Genomic DNA, 15,457 nt, shown 5'->3' with positions numbered 1-15,457 from the left:
AAATGTTAATGAATCGTTCACCATCATATTTTTATCTGTTATTTAACTTTTTGTTAAGGACAAATTTGATTATCTACAATCATGGATACCCTACAACACTTAATTAACAAAGATAAAACCTCTTTAACCGTTATGACAGCACTTTGATTATGAAAAAAATAAAATGTCACACATGACATTCAATTTGTCACTTATTATGAATAAAACAAAGAGGGTGACCATAAATATCGTAAATAAAATAAAACTCTTTTTTTTACTGATAGGAAAACCCCCGTCTATGCCTGTTTCCTCGATTTGTCCAAGGCATTTGATCGAGTTAATTATGATCTGCTTTGGCAAAAATTAAGTGAGACAGGTATACCGGCGGAGTGTGTGGGACTATTTAGGCACTGGTACAGCAATCAAGTAAACCAGGTTAGATGGGCGGGCAGCTTATCCGGTGAGTATAGGCTTGAATGTGGGGTAAGACAGGGTGGTATCACTTCACCGAAGCTCTTCAACCTATATATCAACAAGCTGATAGTCGGGCTGAGTGGCATGCATGCTGGGTGCTATGTGGGAGGCACTTGTGTCAATAGCCTAAGTTATGCCGATGATATGGTGCTACTGAGCCCGTCTGTCAGTGCGTTGGAGCAGCTGCTTGCCCACTGTGAAGCCTACGCCTTGACCCATGGACTAGAGTATAGTTTCTATTTTCCTCCGTGAGCTTCTACGGATTATCGTCTTATCTATTGTTTAAAAACCGCAAAGGCGCGTGCCACTATGAAAAAAGGAGCAGGTAAAAAACAGGGCCGTATTTTCACACAAATATATTAATATATTAATTTATATTTGGGTGAAAATCCGGCCCTGTTTTTTACCTGCTCCTCGAGAAACATAACATTGCTTCCTTGGCGCTAGCTAGCCGTGCGCTCGCTCACAAATATATTAATATATTAATTTATATTTGGGTGAAAATCCGGCCCTGTTTTTTACCTGCTCCTCGAGAAACATAACATTGCTTCCTTGGCGCTAGCTAGCCGTGCGCTCGCATTACCAGTGCAAGCGAGGTCTTCGAATACGTATCTTTGTTTCGGATCGCAGTGTCACAAGTTAAGCTGGTTTGAGAGCGTTTAGTCGCCTACCTTAGACGCACCAATAGAGATCAGACAGCTATTCTGTTAGAATTCTGTATTAGTTCATAATGAATCTTATTCCGTGCTCAATAGAGTAGTAATTCAATAAACGCTACCTATGCGGCTTGACCATTTTTTCATAGTGGCACGCGCCTTTGCGGTTTTTAAACAATAGATAAGACGATAATCCGTAGAAGCTCACGGAGGAAAATAGAAACTATACAACACTAAAAAGAGTGAGGTTTTGGTGTTTAATGCGGGTAAGATCAAGCCATACCATGTACCACCTATTTTGTTGAGCTCTAGCCAATTAAAGGTTGTAGATAAGGTAAAATACCTGGGGCACATCCTCACGAGCGACCTAAGGGATGACTTGGACATCGAAGGGGAGCGCAGGGCGTTGGCGGTTCGGAGTAACATGATTACCCGCAGGTTTGCTCGTTGCTCAAGTGATGTAAAAATCACGTTATTTAAATCATACTGTCAATCCTTGTACACGAGCAGCCTGTGGGTCCGGTACACGAAACGAGCCTACAACGCCTTGCGCGTACAGTACAACAATGCCTTTAGAATGCTGATGGGGCTGCCTAGCAGGTGCTCTGCATCGGGTATGTTTGTGGCAGCTCGCACGGATAGTTTTCAGACTATATTACGGAAAAATATAGTCTCATTACTAAGTCGTGTGAGATGTAGATAGGTTCGATTGTCCGATGTTAAAGCACTGGACCGAGCTAATTAAAAGTGTTGCGCAATTTATAATATAGATATATTATGTAGGTATATATATATATATTGTAAATTGGCTCATCTTATTTAAATTATATTTATAAATACTAATACTAGGTTAAGATATTTTCTTGTTGTACTAACACTCTATGGATACATTGTTTGTCCGAAATAAAGAAAATTTATTATTTATTATTATTTATTTAACAGTAAAAATTAAATTAACGTTAATCTCACAAATACTGGTACGAAACAGTTGCTGATAATTTACTGAATATGCAGGCTTGATCCTGCTCACGTCTCCTGAATCATTCTGTATTTACATCTAACAACAATCATATTCTACGTCAGACAGATATTCCGCGAGAGAATAGTTTACTTAAAATCTAAATAGGTACTTAATATTTAAATTCTAAAATGCCTTCCAGTTTGTATCATATTAATAATAAGACAATATTTTTCTAATTTTGAATAAAGAACATCATTGTCATCTTTTATGATGAAAGGCAGAAAAAATGCTCTCAGGCGGTGTTATCATTAACTTATTGTCATTTCTTCATTTTCCAATTTCATATAACGGCTTTGGTTTCATTGTACCTAAATATCATTGTGCCATTGTATTTTAATTTATATCTCCTAAATTTCATAACAACTTAGTCCCAAAGTGCCTAAATATCAAATTGTTTCGTTCTTAAAATGGTCAAATGTTATAATGACTTTTATTCATATCGTCCAAGTCTCAAAATACCTAAATGTCAAAAAGTATGTTTCATCTAATACCGAATTTCCGATGGACTTCTTTTTTTTAGATTATTTATGAAATTAAGGTGAAATGAAACCAAAGCATATAACTTATTATACCCCTCACCACACTGTCAATAGAAATATCGATATTATTGTCATTTCTCATAGGTTATCATTATCACCAAATTATCGGCATGTTTAAATATTGATAAACAAAACAAACGCCCGAACAGGGACTTGAACCCTGGACCCTTGGATTAAAAGTCCAATGCTCTACCGACTGAGCTATCCGGGCTCTTGCATGAAGTGGTAAAATTTTACATCATTAAAAAGTATTTTTTTACTTTTATACATGCGTCACGAAAGTTGCGCACGACTCTAATTAATAGAGGTAGCAGTTAGTGCGCATGATGTATTTTGATGTGAATGAATACGATCATTATTGACATCTTTTCCGCAAGTATGCTATTATTTCTTCTTCTTCTCCCTGGCCATTATTATTCCCATCTCTAGTTGGGGTCGGCCCTCCGTATACCATTGCGCTACTTCATGCGGTCTGCTGTCATATTTTTGTCTAAGTATGCTATTGTTTGACATTGTATAATTATTTCCCAATATTTATTTGACATTGTGATGAATTTTGCTATTGATATTTGATGATGATTTTTTCTGTATTGATATTGTACCTATATAATAAACAGTTGACGATCATTAAATATAAATTCATAAAGATTAGTAAAAATATTTTTTAGTGTTTATTATAAACCATGATAATGAAACAAGCGGAAGCAGAAACCATACCCGTACCATGAGTCACTGATAGTGTCAAAACTGAAATATACGCTATCGAAACGTAGTTTACTTTCTATACATCTCTCTCGCACTTATATGCGAGTACGAGCGAGATGCATAGAGAGTAAGTTACGTTCTCGATAGCGTTATGCCAGTGCCGAACAGCGGTATCATGGTCACCTTTTAATCACTTGTCATGTCATGCGTCACTTTCGCACTTACGTACTTGTTAGAACGTGACAGGCATGATGACAGATGATAAAACACCGACCATCTTAGCCCTACAGCTGGTGGCAGCCACACCAAATTAAAAAGCGGCCAAGTGCGAGTCGGACTCGCCCATGAAGGGTTCCGTACCATTTATGACGTATTAAAAAAAAAACTACTTACTAGATCTGGTTCAAACCAATTTTCGTTGGAAGTTTGCATGGTAATGTATATCATATATTTTTTTTAGATTTTTCATTCTGTTATTTTAGAAGTTACAGGGGGGGGGGGGGGGACACACATTTTTTCACTTTAGAAGTGTCTCTCGCGCAAACTATTCAGTTTAGAAAAAAATGATATTAGAAACCTAAATATAATTTTTGAAGACCTATCCCTAGATACCCCACACGTATGGGTTTGATGAAAAAAATTTTTTTTTTAATTTTTATGACGTTTTAAAAAAAAACTACTTACTAGATCTCGTTCGAACCAATTTTCGGTGGAAGTTTGCATGGCAATGTATATCATATATTTTTTTTAGATTTTTCATTCTGTTATTTTAGAAGTTACGGGGGGGGGGGGACACACTTTTTACCACTTTGGAAGTGTCTCTCGCGCAAACTATTCAGTTTAGAAAAAAATGATATTAGAAACCTCAATATCATTTTTAAAGACCTATCCATAGATACCCCACACGTATGGGTTTGATGAAAAAAGATTTTTTGAGTTTCAGTTCTAAGTATGGGGAACCCCCAAAATTTTTTGTTTTTTTTCTATTTTTGTGTAAACATCATAATGCGGTTCATAGAATACATCTACTTACCAAGTTTGAACAGTATAGCTTTTATAGTTTCGGAAAAAAGTGGCTGTGACAGAATCGGACAGACAGACGGACATGACGAATCTATAAGGGTTCCGTTTTTTGCCATTTGGCTACGGAACCCTAAAGAGAGTTTTACGCGGGAAATCGTATTTGAACGTGATCGTTCTAAGCAGTTTCTATAATATTACTGACCTATCTTTGCTTATTTGTTATCACGTCAAAACAAAAGGTTATCGACATTGTCTTGACTTAATTAAAGAGTGAACTAAACTAAACTAGACTAAACACAAATAGTCCGTCTAACAAGGAAGGGTACCCAACTGTCCGACTCCGATTTGATTCAATTTGATATATGTTATAGAGTAGTCTAAAATAACGGACACGTATTTTTTTTTAGCTGCCCAAACTCAACCTATTGGGAGAAATTGTCCTCCAAAGTACTAAAAAGTTACTAAATCTTCTAACTCCTATAGAAAGTGATGCTCAAGCAACTTGCTAGTTAATGGCTTGTTTGAGTATATGTTTGAGAGCAGGAAAAAATAATGTACACGTGTTTGGTTATATCTGCTTAAACTCAAGTTTTCCTAGGTAGGGTTGAGTTTGGGCAGCTAAAAAAATACGTGTCCGTTATTTTAGACTACTCTATAACATATATCAAAATGAATCAAATCGGAGTCGGACAGTTGGGTACCCTTCCTTGTAAGCCAAGTCTTCACAGACTGCACTTTGTGTGGTAGTTTCATAGGAATTTAATGTTTATAGTGGCAATGCCACACTTTGACGTTTGCCAAGTTGGCGAAGAGTTAGCTTGGGCTAGAACACGGTTATGCAACAATAGTACCATAATTTGGCAATTTTAATGGTCTCCAGCAAGTACGGTTTTCCATATAAACGTAGTTACCTACGCTCTAATTTTAAAACAACTAGCTGGATTAAGGTATATCTAGGGCTGTAATTAGTTTATGTAGCCTCAGATAAGATTTTCATACAAAACTTGTTTTTGCTTAATTTCGTTTGTTCTATAACGTGAAGCAATAGGTATAATCTAATTTCAGCCCTGGGTATCCTCATGTCATTGTATGCGGAAAGTTTTATTACAACTTAACACATAGTTTTAAAATGAGAATGAAACTCCGTTTGTATGGGAAGTTGAAATTCGGCCGAACTTGCCGGGGACTCTTAAGGCGGGATGTGGAATCAGTGTGCGGCACAAGCATATTGAGAACAAAAATGACAGCACTGTGCTGCGCCCTGTTGGAATCCCACCTAAACATTATGCAGTTTGCTGTGACTATCAAAAAAACCGCCCGGACAGGGACTTGAACCCTGGACCCTTGGATTAAAAGTCCAATGCTCTACCGACTGAGCTATCCGGGCACTCTTTAGGTTAAGCAAAATAATTACTCTTATACAATAATGTACCTACAGTCGAGTTATTAAACATTGACACGGACAAATTGCTAAAAATATCTATACACGACCTTATTGCCTATAGATTAAAGTAGTGTGTACATATTTTTGGCACTTTATCAGTCCCGATATTTAATACCTTGACTGTACATTTTAATGCTTCAAATCATAATAACATAAAACTATAAAATTTACACGATTTTGAATTTTATTCACCAAATAATAAGTTTTATAACGTGTCTGCATACTTAACAGGAGTATTTGCCACAAAAATCCATACAAAAGCAATTAAGTTGGTTTCAGAATTCAGGCTATGAAGTAACACGTTATTGTTCAAAACACTTGTTTTCATATAATTTTACTGTTTAATTAGCTGGCAAAATGTACGAGTAAACAATGCATAAGTTATGCGGTCGTAATATGGCTGGTATTTAGTGTTGAGTTGCTCACTCGTGAGGCACCTCATTTGTACCACTCACTTTGTTAAATTGTCGCAGAACTTCACACCGCATAAATGTCATACATCACTCCTCAATTAATTTTACTCATTTACTCGCGCGCATCACACACAGCTCTTACCACTCAAACACTTCAAATTTTAAAAAAAACTCTCAGCCTTTCAAACTCACTCGCGTTCCTCACAACTCGCAAGAGTCGCGAGGCGCTCGGTGCTCGCCGACATTCAAATGAAGAAATGAGTCATTGACGTCATCGTATTCATCGCTCATACTATCAACTGCCCAACTACAAACCTTATTGCAAGGACAAAAGGTCCACCGAGAAATGCGTTGTGTTTGTACCATTCACTCGCCTCACTGTGACATCCTCTCAAAAATCCTTTCAAAATGAAACAATGAATTGGATTTACCGAAAGAGGGAGTGAGACAGACACGCGCCGTGCTTCAATAACACCTCATCGAAAATACGTTAAAAATGAAACACGAAAGAAAACAAGCGTAAGCGTCCGCAAGCTTACATACATATTACGCCATTTTGATCCTAGCATTGCTAAGTTACTTGTCAAAAGCGAAAAATCTAAGTCATCAAAGAACCTACCGAAGAAAGTTTTTTTTTCTCTGTCGCACTTGTAATTTCATACGTAAGTGCGACAGCAAAGCAAAACTTCGTGGTTCGCGGTAGGCCTCCATATTTGTTAGCTATTATTGTACTAACGCGCATACCAGTATAACCTGACCTCAAGACTCATATTGCTGGTGTCATGTATAATCTGAATCAATTAGACTGGACAGTGAAATGGTTACTTGATAAGCGATTGAAATGCCAACCAAGTCTCACTGGGCATTTACGAAGTTTGCTTAAAAACAGTTATCGTTTAAGAGACCAAAATATTATTTAAATTATTGAAATATAATATAGTGGCGTACACAAAATATGATAATTTACATTAGTTTATTAATAAAAAAAGTAAATATAATTTGTATAGGTGAAATAAACATGTACATTTTAACGATTTGAATTTGTAATACTTTTTGTTAACGTGCTTCGTAAACTATTTCGATCATTTATGATTTTGACATATTTATAATACGAGAAACTCGAAAAAGTTGTTCGTAATCTTTAGTTGTGTTTTATAAATAGTGATCAGTGACCATTCTTATAATTATGCCAAAATAACAATATATTAACATTGTTTTCGCGATAAAATATACCTGTGGGTCTTTCGTTGTGTCTTTTGCATACAAAAATCAAGTGTATATTACACGCCGGTGGCATTACCGCGCGAACGTTATTGAGGCTTTCGTTTGTTATCATATTACAATGATATTATTACTGATAAATTATGAGGTGTTAAGTTAGTAATTTCTATATAATAATGGTACAAAAAATATTGGATTTGTTCTCCTTAGTTTGTTAATTGTTTGTTTGGTAGTTTATGGTTAGTATTTATTTCAATATATGAATGTTAAACTTAAAATGATATCAAGTAGCAAAAATTGATACTGAACAATCTAACAATAAAAATAATGAACTGCTAAATTAGAACAAGTTTCATAAAAGCATCAAATTAAGTTGCAATAGGATGTATGTACTTTAACTCCTTAGTTTGATTCTTAAATGTATGTCTTCTGTTGTTAAAGTTCTGTTTTAAACCTCCAGAATTGCACTCCAATTAAATATTTAAAAGGAAGTTTAGCAATGCCTAAATATGTATTTACATTAAATATGGTTTGCTGCCGTTGGAGTTGATGGAATAGTCGATGCTGCAAAACTGCTAGTACCTCTCCTCATTTGAAGTAAGACATTGTAACACCTCATTTTAGAGAATGAGGTACTCATACAAACTCATTTTAAATTGATGTCCTACCCATCACTACTGGTATTTATTAATACCCTACAATAATTTATTAAAATCATTATTAATAATTTATTAATTTATAAACTAGATGTACGTATTGTAAATTCGACCTATTTAGAATATTTGTACTATGCTGTGCTTAGATTGTATGAAAGAAATTATGTTTCTGAATATAAATAAATATATCACATACATAAAAAAATCAAATGTTTATTAAAAATCAACCCCCTTATTCATAAACGTGTACTAAAGTTACGATGCCGCTAATAATCGTTCGTCACATTCCATCATACCAATACGTCGGAAAGGGACAAACGATTATTAGCGACATCGTAACTTTAGTACACGTTTATGAATAAGGGGGCAAATTGTTTAAAAATATTTTCCTGACAACATAGAGAGAAAAACTTGTACAGAGAAACGGCCGTTACCTTTCCTCTTGAATAAAATGTGTGAGCATTTGTAGATATAATTTTGTGATTGTTTTCATATTAGAATGTACCGGACGGTTTTGAGATAACACGCGGGCATGTAGACCGTTAGCTTACAAGACTGACCCTAATTGAAAAGGACCAAGTAACGGTGCAGGCCTAAGGCTTTATACTTAACTTAGTACTTTAGTGAAGTGACCATAGCAACCAGTATCAGTACCTTGACTTTAGGTATAGCAATGCCAAAATATACGAGTATCACCATAATATTAAGTTTATTCATTCCAATGAAGACTGTTTTAATCTAAAATCTTTTTATTCCATGATTATATATTTGTTGATCTTTATTCTCTTTTGTTCGCGACAGCGTCCTCGTAGAATTTCCTGTATTACACCCCCTACCTATCTCAGTTAATTATGCGTCTTAAATGTCTCTAGAACTCTACTTTGATTTCTGTGCCGAGTTTTAAAAAGGTAGACGTTATGGGCTACACCAACTCTAACCGACTTAAGAATATTGGTGGTGTCATTTAAACAATATCTAAGGCATCCGAAGATTTGTTGTTCATTTCTCATGCTCAGAAAGTTGTTGTTCTATGGAGTGTGCAAACTTCTGTAGAAAGTAGTACGTTTCTGCACTAGAGCATTTTACATTCCAAGTATTCTAAATGAAAAGTAGAGTGCTTTACACGGATGAAAGGCACCATTTCAGTTTCGGACTATCGGCGCTCTCATTGCGTTCGAGCGCCAAATAACCACGTCAGAAATGAGTGCCTTTCATCCCTTGGTCAACAATCTACTATTCTATGATAGGTGATCAGTGATCACGTGATGCTTTTGACAATAGAAAATGAATCCTTGGCTGGATCCGGACCGTTTTGTCGTGAATTATCCTCAAAATATGAATGTTATTCGCACTCAAACTACTGCTTATATTTCTTCTGTGACACTAGTGCGGCTGTAAAGGCAGCCTAAGTATAAGACCGAGGATCATTAAATTAATAAACTGCCTTAATTACTACACAGATAATCAATTAATTTTATTACACCAGAGTCATTAATTCATGTTTAATTCGCTTCAAGCTCGTGACTTGTTTAATGGTGATCAGTGAACCTAAGTACAAATTCGTGTAACCTAGGGTGAAAGAATGTAAGTAATAGTAATACTGTTTTTTTTTACACTAACCTCTGTCCGCGACTTCGTTCGAGTACCTCCGTTCCTTCGACCTAAAAATGTCCCGCAACGTTTTCCCCGTTAGTGCTCTCATATAAACTTTAACCCCCATTCCGCCCCCTTAAAAACTATTTTAAGAATTTGAATTTTATACATTTTTATTTTATTTGCACTTGTAATGTATTTTTCCGACACTTCGTTTTATATTACGGATACCCCTGATCACGTGATGCTTTTGAAAGAAAACTGAAGTGTCAGAGTCCTCGGACCGGATCGGATCGTTCTAGTGTGTCTTTAAGGGTTCCTTCTTACCCTTTTTTGGTACGAAATCCTAAAAAATATGGCATAAGCACACGTTTAGCCACGGGATTCGCCTTCGATCCCCACACCTCGGCATTAGAAGCTCTATTATCGACTAATGACCGGCTCCGACTGCAGAACTAGCTCAGCGCAGAACACAATGTGATAACAGTACGGACTTAAGACTTTAAAAGTTGCGAGACCATAGCACGTAAAACGAAATTTCTTATCCCCCTCTGTATCGCTCGAATATGCAAGAGCCATAGAGAGGCAGATAACGTTTTGGCCTTCAAATTACTATTAAATTAAACGGGAAATGGTCTATCAACAGTAAGATCGAAGTAATAAACAAGTTGGCCCCGTAACTGGTCATTAATGTAGCTTACTTGTTCCACTTGAGATTACCGAAAATATAAAATCTAACAAAAAACCATTAAAGAGTATTTATTTCTCGTAATAATTAACATTAAATTATATTATACTTAAGTATGTAATTAATTATTGTTGGCCGAAACGTCAATGCAATAAACCATTATTGGCATGTAACCATTATAAAGTGAACCCTAAAATGTAACCGCCCGTTACGGTTTACGGTTCAATTTATAATGGTTATTTGCAATTAACGTTCGGTCAACACTGCTGACCATGATAAATCAATCAATATTTTCAAGTGCCAAACATAGTTTGAACGGAATTTTGTCAATTTATAATCAGAGTCTTATCAGCTTATCACTAAAATTATAAAAAAATAGGAGTTCCTAAATATTTACAAATACTAAATACAGTCTTAATGTACCATGATTTGGGAGCTGTACCGACGCAGCAGAATTTTGCCATTCAGAGGTTCCGACTCTCTCCTGTCTTCAACCATAGTGTTTCCTCTCAATTCATCCTCAATCTCTTGAAGAGTCCTGTCTTTTGTCTCTGGCAAAATAAACCAAAGAACCACCAAACAGTATGACACTATTCCACCATACACGAAGTACGTGAACGGAAGACCAATGGATCCAGTCAAAACTGGGAAACTCTTCACAGCTATAAAGAAATTTAGAGACACTGGCAATGCACTGAGACCACCACCCAACCCCCTGTATTCCAAAGGAAATATTTCTCCAGAAATCGCAAAAGGGATTGTCGATAAACCGAATGTAAGCGAAAACATGTACATGCATATTAGAAATATAGGAACGAACTGATTTTCGAAAGGTAACCAGTTGGTCTGCTTCGCTAGAACATATGTTGCCTTACTTATATATGAAGTTACGCAAATTGCTCCTAAAGTGAACAGAACCGTTCTTCTGTTACATTTCTGCATAACAAATACAGCTAAAATGTTACAAACGAGTCTTTCGCAGTCTAATATAACCATGAGAAGTACAGCGTTTGCTTCAGGGCCCACTACTTGTTCTATGATATCCTTGGCGTAAGAACTGATGACATTTATGCCAGCGAATTGAAACATAGCAAACACGTGGAGCATGATCAACATAGGCTTGTAAAATTCAGGCTTCTTAAAAGTGGCGCCTATATATCTGAAGAATCTTTTAGTTTTTGTGCAGAATGAAAGCTTCTGACCAGCGACACTGGACTTCCGAATCATCTTTTGAGCTGTAATCATATGTTGGAGCTCGTCTTCTTGCTCGGGCCCCTCGCCACGTAGCCAATAAAACACTTCTTTGCTCTTTTCGTATTTTCCTTTCGCTATCAGCCATGGCGGTGTTTCAGGAGTGAAAATAATCATGTTCAAACTAGTGAAGCTTAAGAAGGAACACAATAGGGCTGTCTGCTGCCAGCTCAACAAAGTGCCGATTGTATGCGTAAACATTACTCCAATAGTCAAGGATAATGATATGCAAGTCAGAAAGGCTCCCCGGTACTTTGGATCGGTCATCTCACTTATGATAACTGAGCCTAGAGGTCCTAATATGCCCATGGATATACCCTGTAAGAATCTGGCCAGGATTATGGCTTGGACGCTGTCAGCTAGAAGAACCAAGAACCATCCAACTAAGATTGGTATGGCTGAGAGGATGTGGCACTTTTTCCTGCCAATTATATCCATGAGAGGCATCACTAGTAAGTTGCCCGGCATGAAAGCGAAGCCGATGATGGATGCTGAAAAGATAAGGCATGGGTAATTAACAGTTAATAGGAAAAATGTATTCCTAGGCAAGACAATGTTTCAGTTTATAATTTATAATGTTATTGAGATAATTAGAGCAATGATTTATTAATTTCAAGGGCACTAAGCCACTATAGAGAAAGTGGTTGTCGACTATGTGACGATGGTGATGGTCATAACGTATGTGTACTAGACTTAGATTCATTATTAGTTGTTATCAGTAGACAACAGGGAGTAACAGACATAGAGAAAATAACCTTTTGGCATATCTCAGACATGAGCACGTCCAAAACAGGCCACCTTCACATGCATGTTGAAATAGGTTAGGTGGGTTCACAACTCATAAGTCGCCGTGAATTGAATGAGGGAGTTATACCAAGCTTATTAGGGCATTCTGAAATAGATGGGGTAACTATGTAACTTACCAATCCATGATTCCTGACTCGCCGTGGGATGAATGTAGGAGTCAGGCCGCCTCAGGCTGGGGATCAAGACTGCGGGATAGCCAACGACACAGCCGTGCCCCATTATGTTGAAGGCCACACTCGCCGTTAGAAAACACTGGAATTCACAGAAACATCTCATGAATATTTGAGGACAAACCTATTACTATTAGGAACCTGCAAAAGCGACTAAGTACTAAATTAAACTAAGTTTATTAAACTATTAAGGTGTCGCGCTTACACTAAAAATACCGCGCCTTAGAAACTTAACGTGTCCTCACGCATGAGCGGCATGAGTGTCGCCGCCTGGTGATGGTAGGCATTATCTTTTTAGGCTGTTAAGGGGCTTAAGGGCTCAGAGAGGGTAAGGAAATATATTAAAATATACAAGCCAGTATGATTTGTAATCTTGAAGAAAGCCTTGAATTTGATGTATAAGTAGGAAGTAGGATTCAAAAAACAACAAGATAAAATATAGCTGCGGCCTTGAATGAAAACAAATCAAAGATCGTTATCGTTTTCTTTGATGATACTTCAATTGCAGTCGTAGATTGAGATAATATAGTCTACTATCTTTGCTAGCAGCACTATTATGAAATACGTTTATTTAGACTAAAAGTAAGTACAAAATCAGGAAAATAAAAGTAATTTTGAGTCATAAAAACGGTAATCTCTTGTAACCCCGCAACTGTGTACCTATTCGAAAGTTTTGGATATAACCGTTTAACACACCTTTTATTTACAGTACTCGTAATATTATGGATAATGGATATACTTATACAGTAGGATATATACATTGTACCAAGGATGCTGGCGGCATTTCTTCATTGTATCGCAATGCTGATACGTTGTGCGAGGAAGCCGCTAGCTCTTCGGTCACCAAATTTGTGCCAAATAATGTTAAAATTCTGCTAAAAATCACACAAGTATCTTTTGTTTCGGGCAAGTAAGTAATAGTTTTATTTTCGTATTGATGTCATGATAAATTATGTTCTGATCTTTTTATAATAGGTACTAAAAAAATATGTCTTACTGACTTTTCAAAAGCAAATAAATACCTGTCTCAGAAATGGCATGTAGTTCTTCTGCGGCTTATCCATTTTCCCAATTGTAAATTCTCTTAATAGTATAACTGGATTATGAACACGCAATTAGTACCAAGCTTCTATAATAAAACTGTCATCCACACCTTCACTAATGTCACCGACGTATCAGATGTTTATTTGGCGTACAAGTGATCGGGTTTGAGGACATTTTGTAACTGATAATGTGATAATGATTAGGTTGAGATAATCTTTCACTGTTCAATGAAGACCAGAGATAGTATTGAATATCCCAGAACTTGAACTAGGTGTATGAGATTTCCCATATTTAATTTAATTTTTGATCTATTAAGACGGAACGGCTGCATAATTAATTGCGCCTGAGATTTTATCAATTAGAAAGAGAGATAATTTTATCAATTTGTCCATTCATTATAAAATTATAATGTTAATTTCAAAACTTCTCTTAGTATAGATATCTAAAACTGTAATCTGGAAGAGCGAGGTCTCCTGACGCAGGTACTTCATACCTAACAGGAGCACTCGACCACTGTGTATTTACCAAGATTGAAATGAAATAAATCATTATCTTGTCTATCTACCTATCTGTTTATGGTACTAGCGAATATGACGCAAAATATGAACATTTACATTTATAAAAGTACGAAATTTGTAATTGGACAAATTTAAGAACCGGACATCTTAGTCACAAGTACCTAGTAATTGGAAAAATATATCTACTTAAGTATTATAACCGCTACTGGGATACCTAAAATATACTAGTAGAAATGGAAAAAAATCAAAAATTACGACACCATATACTGATCTGTCAGTGTCAAAAGGTACATTTTTGGTTTGTTTGTTGCCATTAACAATTATTAATTGTTGGATTTATGTTATTTAAGACGAGTGTATTGACAACCAACGAAGTTGTAGTGGGAACCTTTGGTCTGAACTTTAGGTATTTTATCTATGTACATGTATATCATAACCTCCCTATAATATATCCAGACACGATATAAATAAAGCAGTGTATGTTACATAATTAGGCATTAAAATACGAGTGTGGGTTTATGAAACGAATAAAATGAGTTTCATAAAAGGATAACACGAGTATAAAAATTTCATTATGTAGTAGTCACATAAACTACTATTATTTAACAGTAGCAGCTTAAGGTGATGAAGTAGTTTAACATAAGTTATACTTAATATATATTATATGGATATCATCGTCATCGTAATTTATGAGATTTAATGGGATTATTTCCAAGAATTTGAAATAGTTTCGGGATATTTCCCAGCCCTAAATGTAAATCTATTTCATGACAGTCGGTTTGTTATGATTACAAACTTAAGATTATATCACATCGTGTTCTAGATTATAGGAAGAAGCCATATCAGTGATAAAAATGACTGGAAGAAAGTCAAGAAACTGATAACCAGGTATATATTATATAAGACTAAATCCGTGAAGTAATTTACTCAAAATGACCTTAAATGTTTTTATAGTAATAAACAAAAGTTACATAGGTACACAAGTTGATTGTCTAGTCACACGTAGTGAGATTGTCACATATTTTTTGAGTAGTTAGGTAAATAGGTACATGCGTGATATCTTAAGTTCCCGTCGGTTCGGGTTTTACTACAAATTTAACTTATATTTTTTTTACAAATTCATGGTTTTAAATTTTTTTCCTATATTTGTAGTGTAAGAAAGACGATATTAAGTAGATACTTGGCAAATGAAATTTTCGTAGTTCTAGGTCAACGGGTAGTACCCTATAAATTTTGATTCCCTTGAGAGTGTCAA

At 35.8% G+C, this 15,457-nt stretch overlaps 1 protein-coding gene and 2 non-coding genes across 3 annotated transcripts; all 3 read right to left on the bottom strand.

The window, feature by feature from the left end:
• Positions 1–2,807: 2,807 nt before the first annotated feature.
• Positions 2,808–2,880, bottom strand: Trnak-uuu (transfer RNA lysine (anticodon UUU)). The gene has a single exon. It is a non-coding gene; the product is annotated as a tRNA-Lys (tRNA).
• Positions 2,881–5,711: 2,831 nt separating this feature from the next.
• Trnak-uuu (transfer RNA lysine (anticodon UUU)) lies at positions 5,712–5,784 on the bottom strand. The gene has a single exon. It is a non-coding gene; the product is annotated as a tRNA-Lys (tRNA).
• A 4,127-nt stretch (positions 5,785–9,911) lies between these two features.
• On the bottom strand, positions 9,912–14,320 carry LOC133530741 (facilitated trehalose transporter Tret1-like). The gene is made up of 3 exons (XM_061868785.1): positions 13,663–14,320; positions 12,587–12,722; positions 9,912–12,154 (listed from the first exon to the last, which is right to left on the bottom strand). Exons 1-3 carry the CDS (start codon positions 13,702–13,704, stop codon positions 10,827–10,829), a joined length of 1,506 nt encoding a protein of 501 aa, XP_061724769.1. The 5' UTR covers positions 13,705–14,320; the 3' UTR covers positions 9,912–10,826.
• Positions 14,321–15,457: the final 1,137 nt, after the last annotated feature.

The sequence above is a fragment of the Cydia pomonella genome, chromosome 23, assembly GCF_033807575.1.
Source record: "Cydia pomonella isolate Wapato2018A chromosome 23, ilCydPomo1, whole genome shotgun sequence".
Lineage (NCBI taxonomy): Eukaryota > Metazoa > Arthropoda > Insecta > Lepidoptera > Tortricidae > Cydia > Cydia pomonella.
Note: the sequence above shows the minus strand (reverse complement) of the source record. Positions and strands in the feature narration are given on the sequence as shown.

Excerpts from the sequence above, each read along its gene's own strand:
- LOC133530741 (XM_061868785.1), bottom strand. The coding sequence starts at position 13,704 with ATGGATAAGCCGCAGAAGAACTACATGCCATTTCTGAGACAG. Across the intron at positions 12,723-13,662 it reads ACATGCCATTTCTGAGACAG|TGTTTTCTAACGGCGAGTGT; the intron begins GTATTTATTTGC and ends TGTGAATTCCAG. Across the intron at positions 12,155-12,586 it reads GAGTCAGGAATCATGGATTG|CATCCATCATCGGCTTCGCT; the intron begins GTAAGTTACATA and ends TTATCTTTTCAG.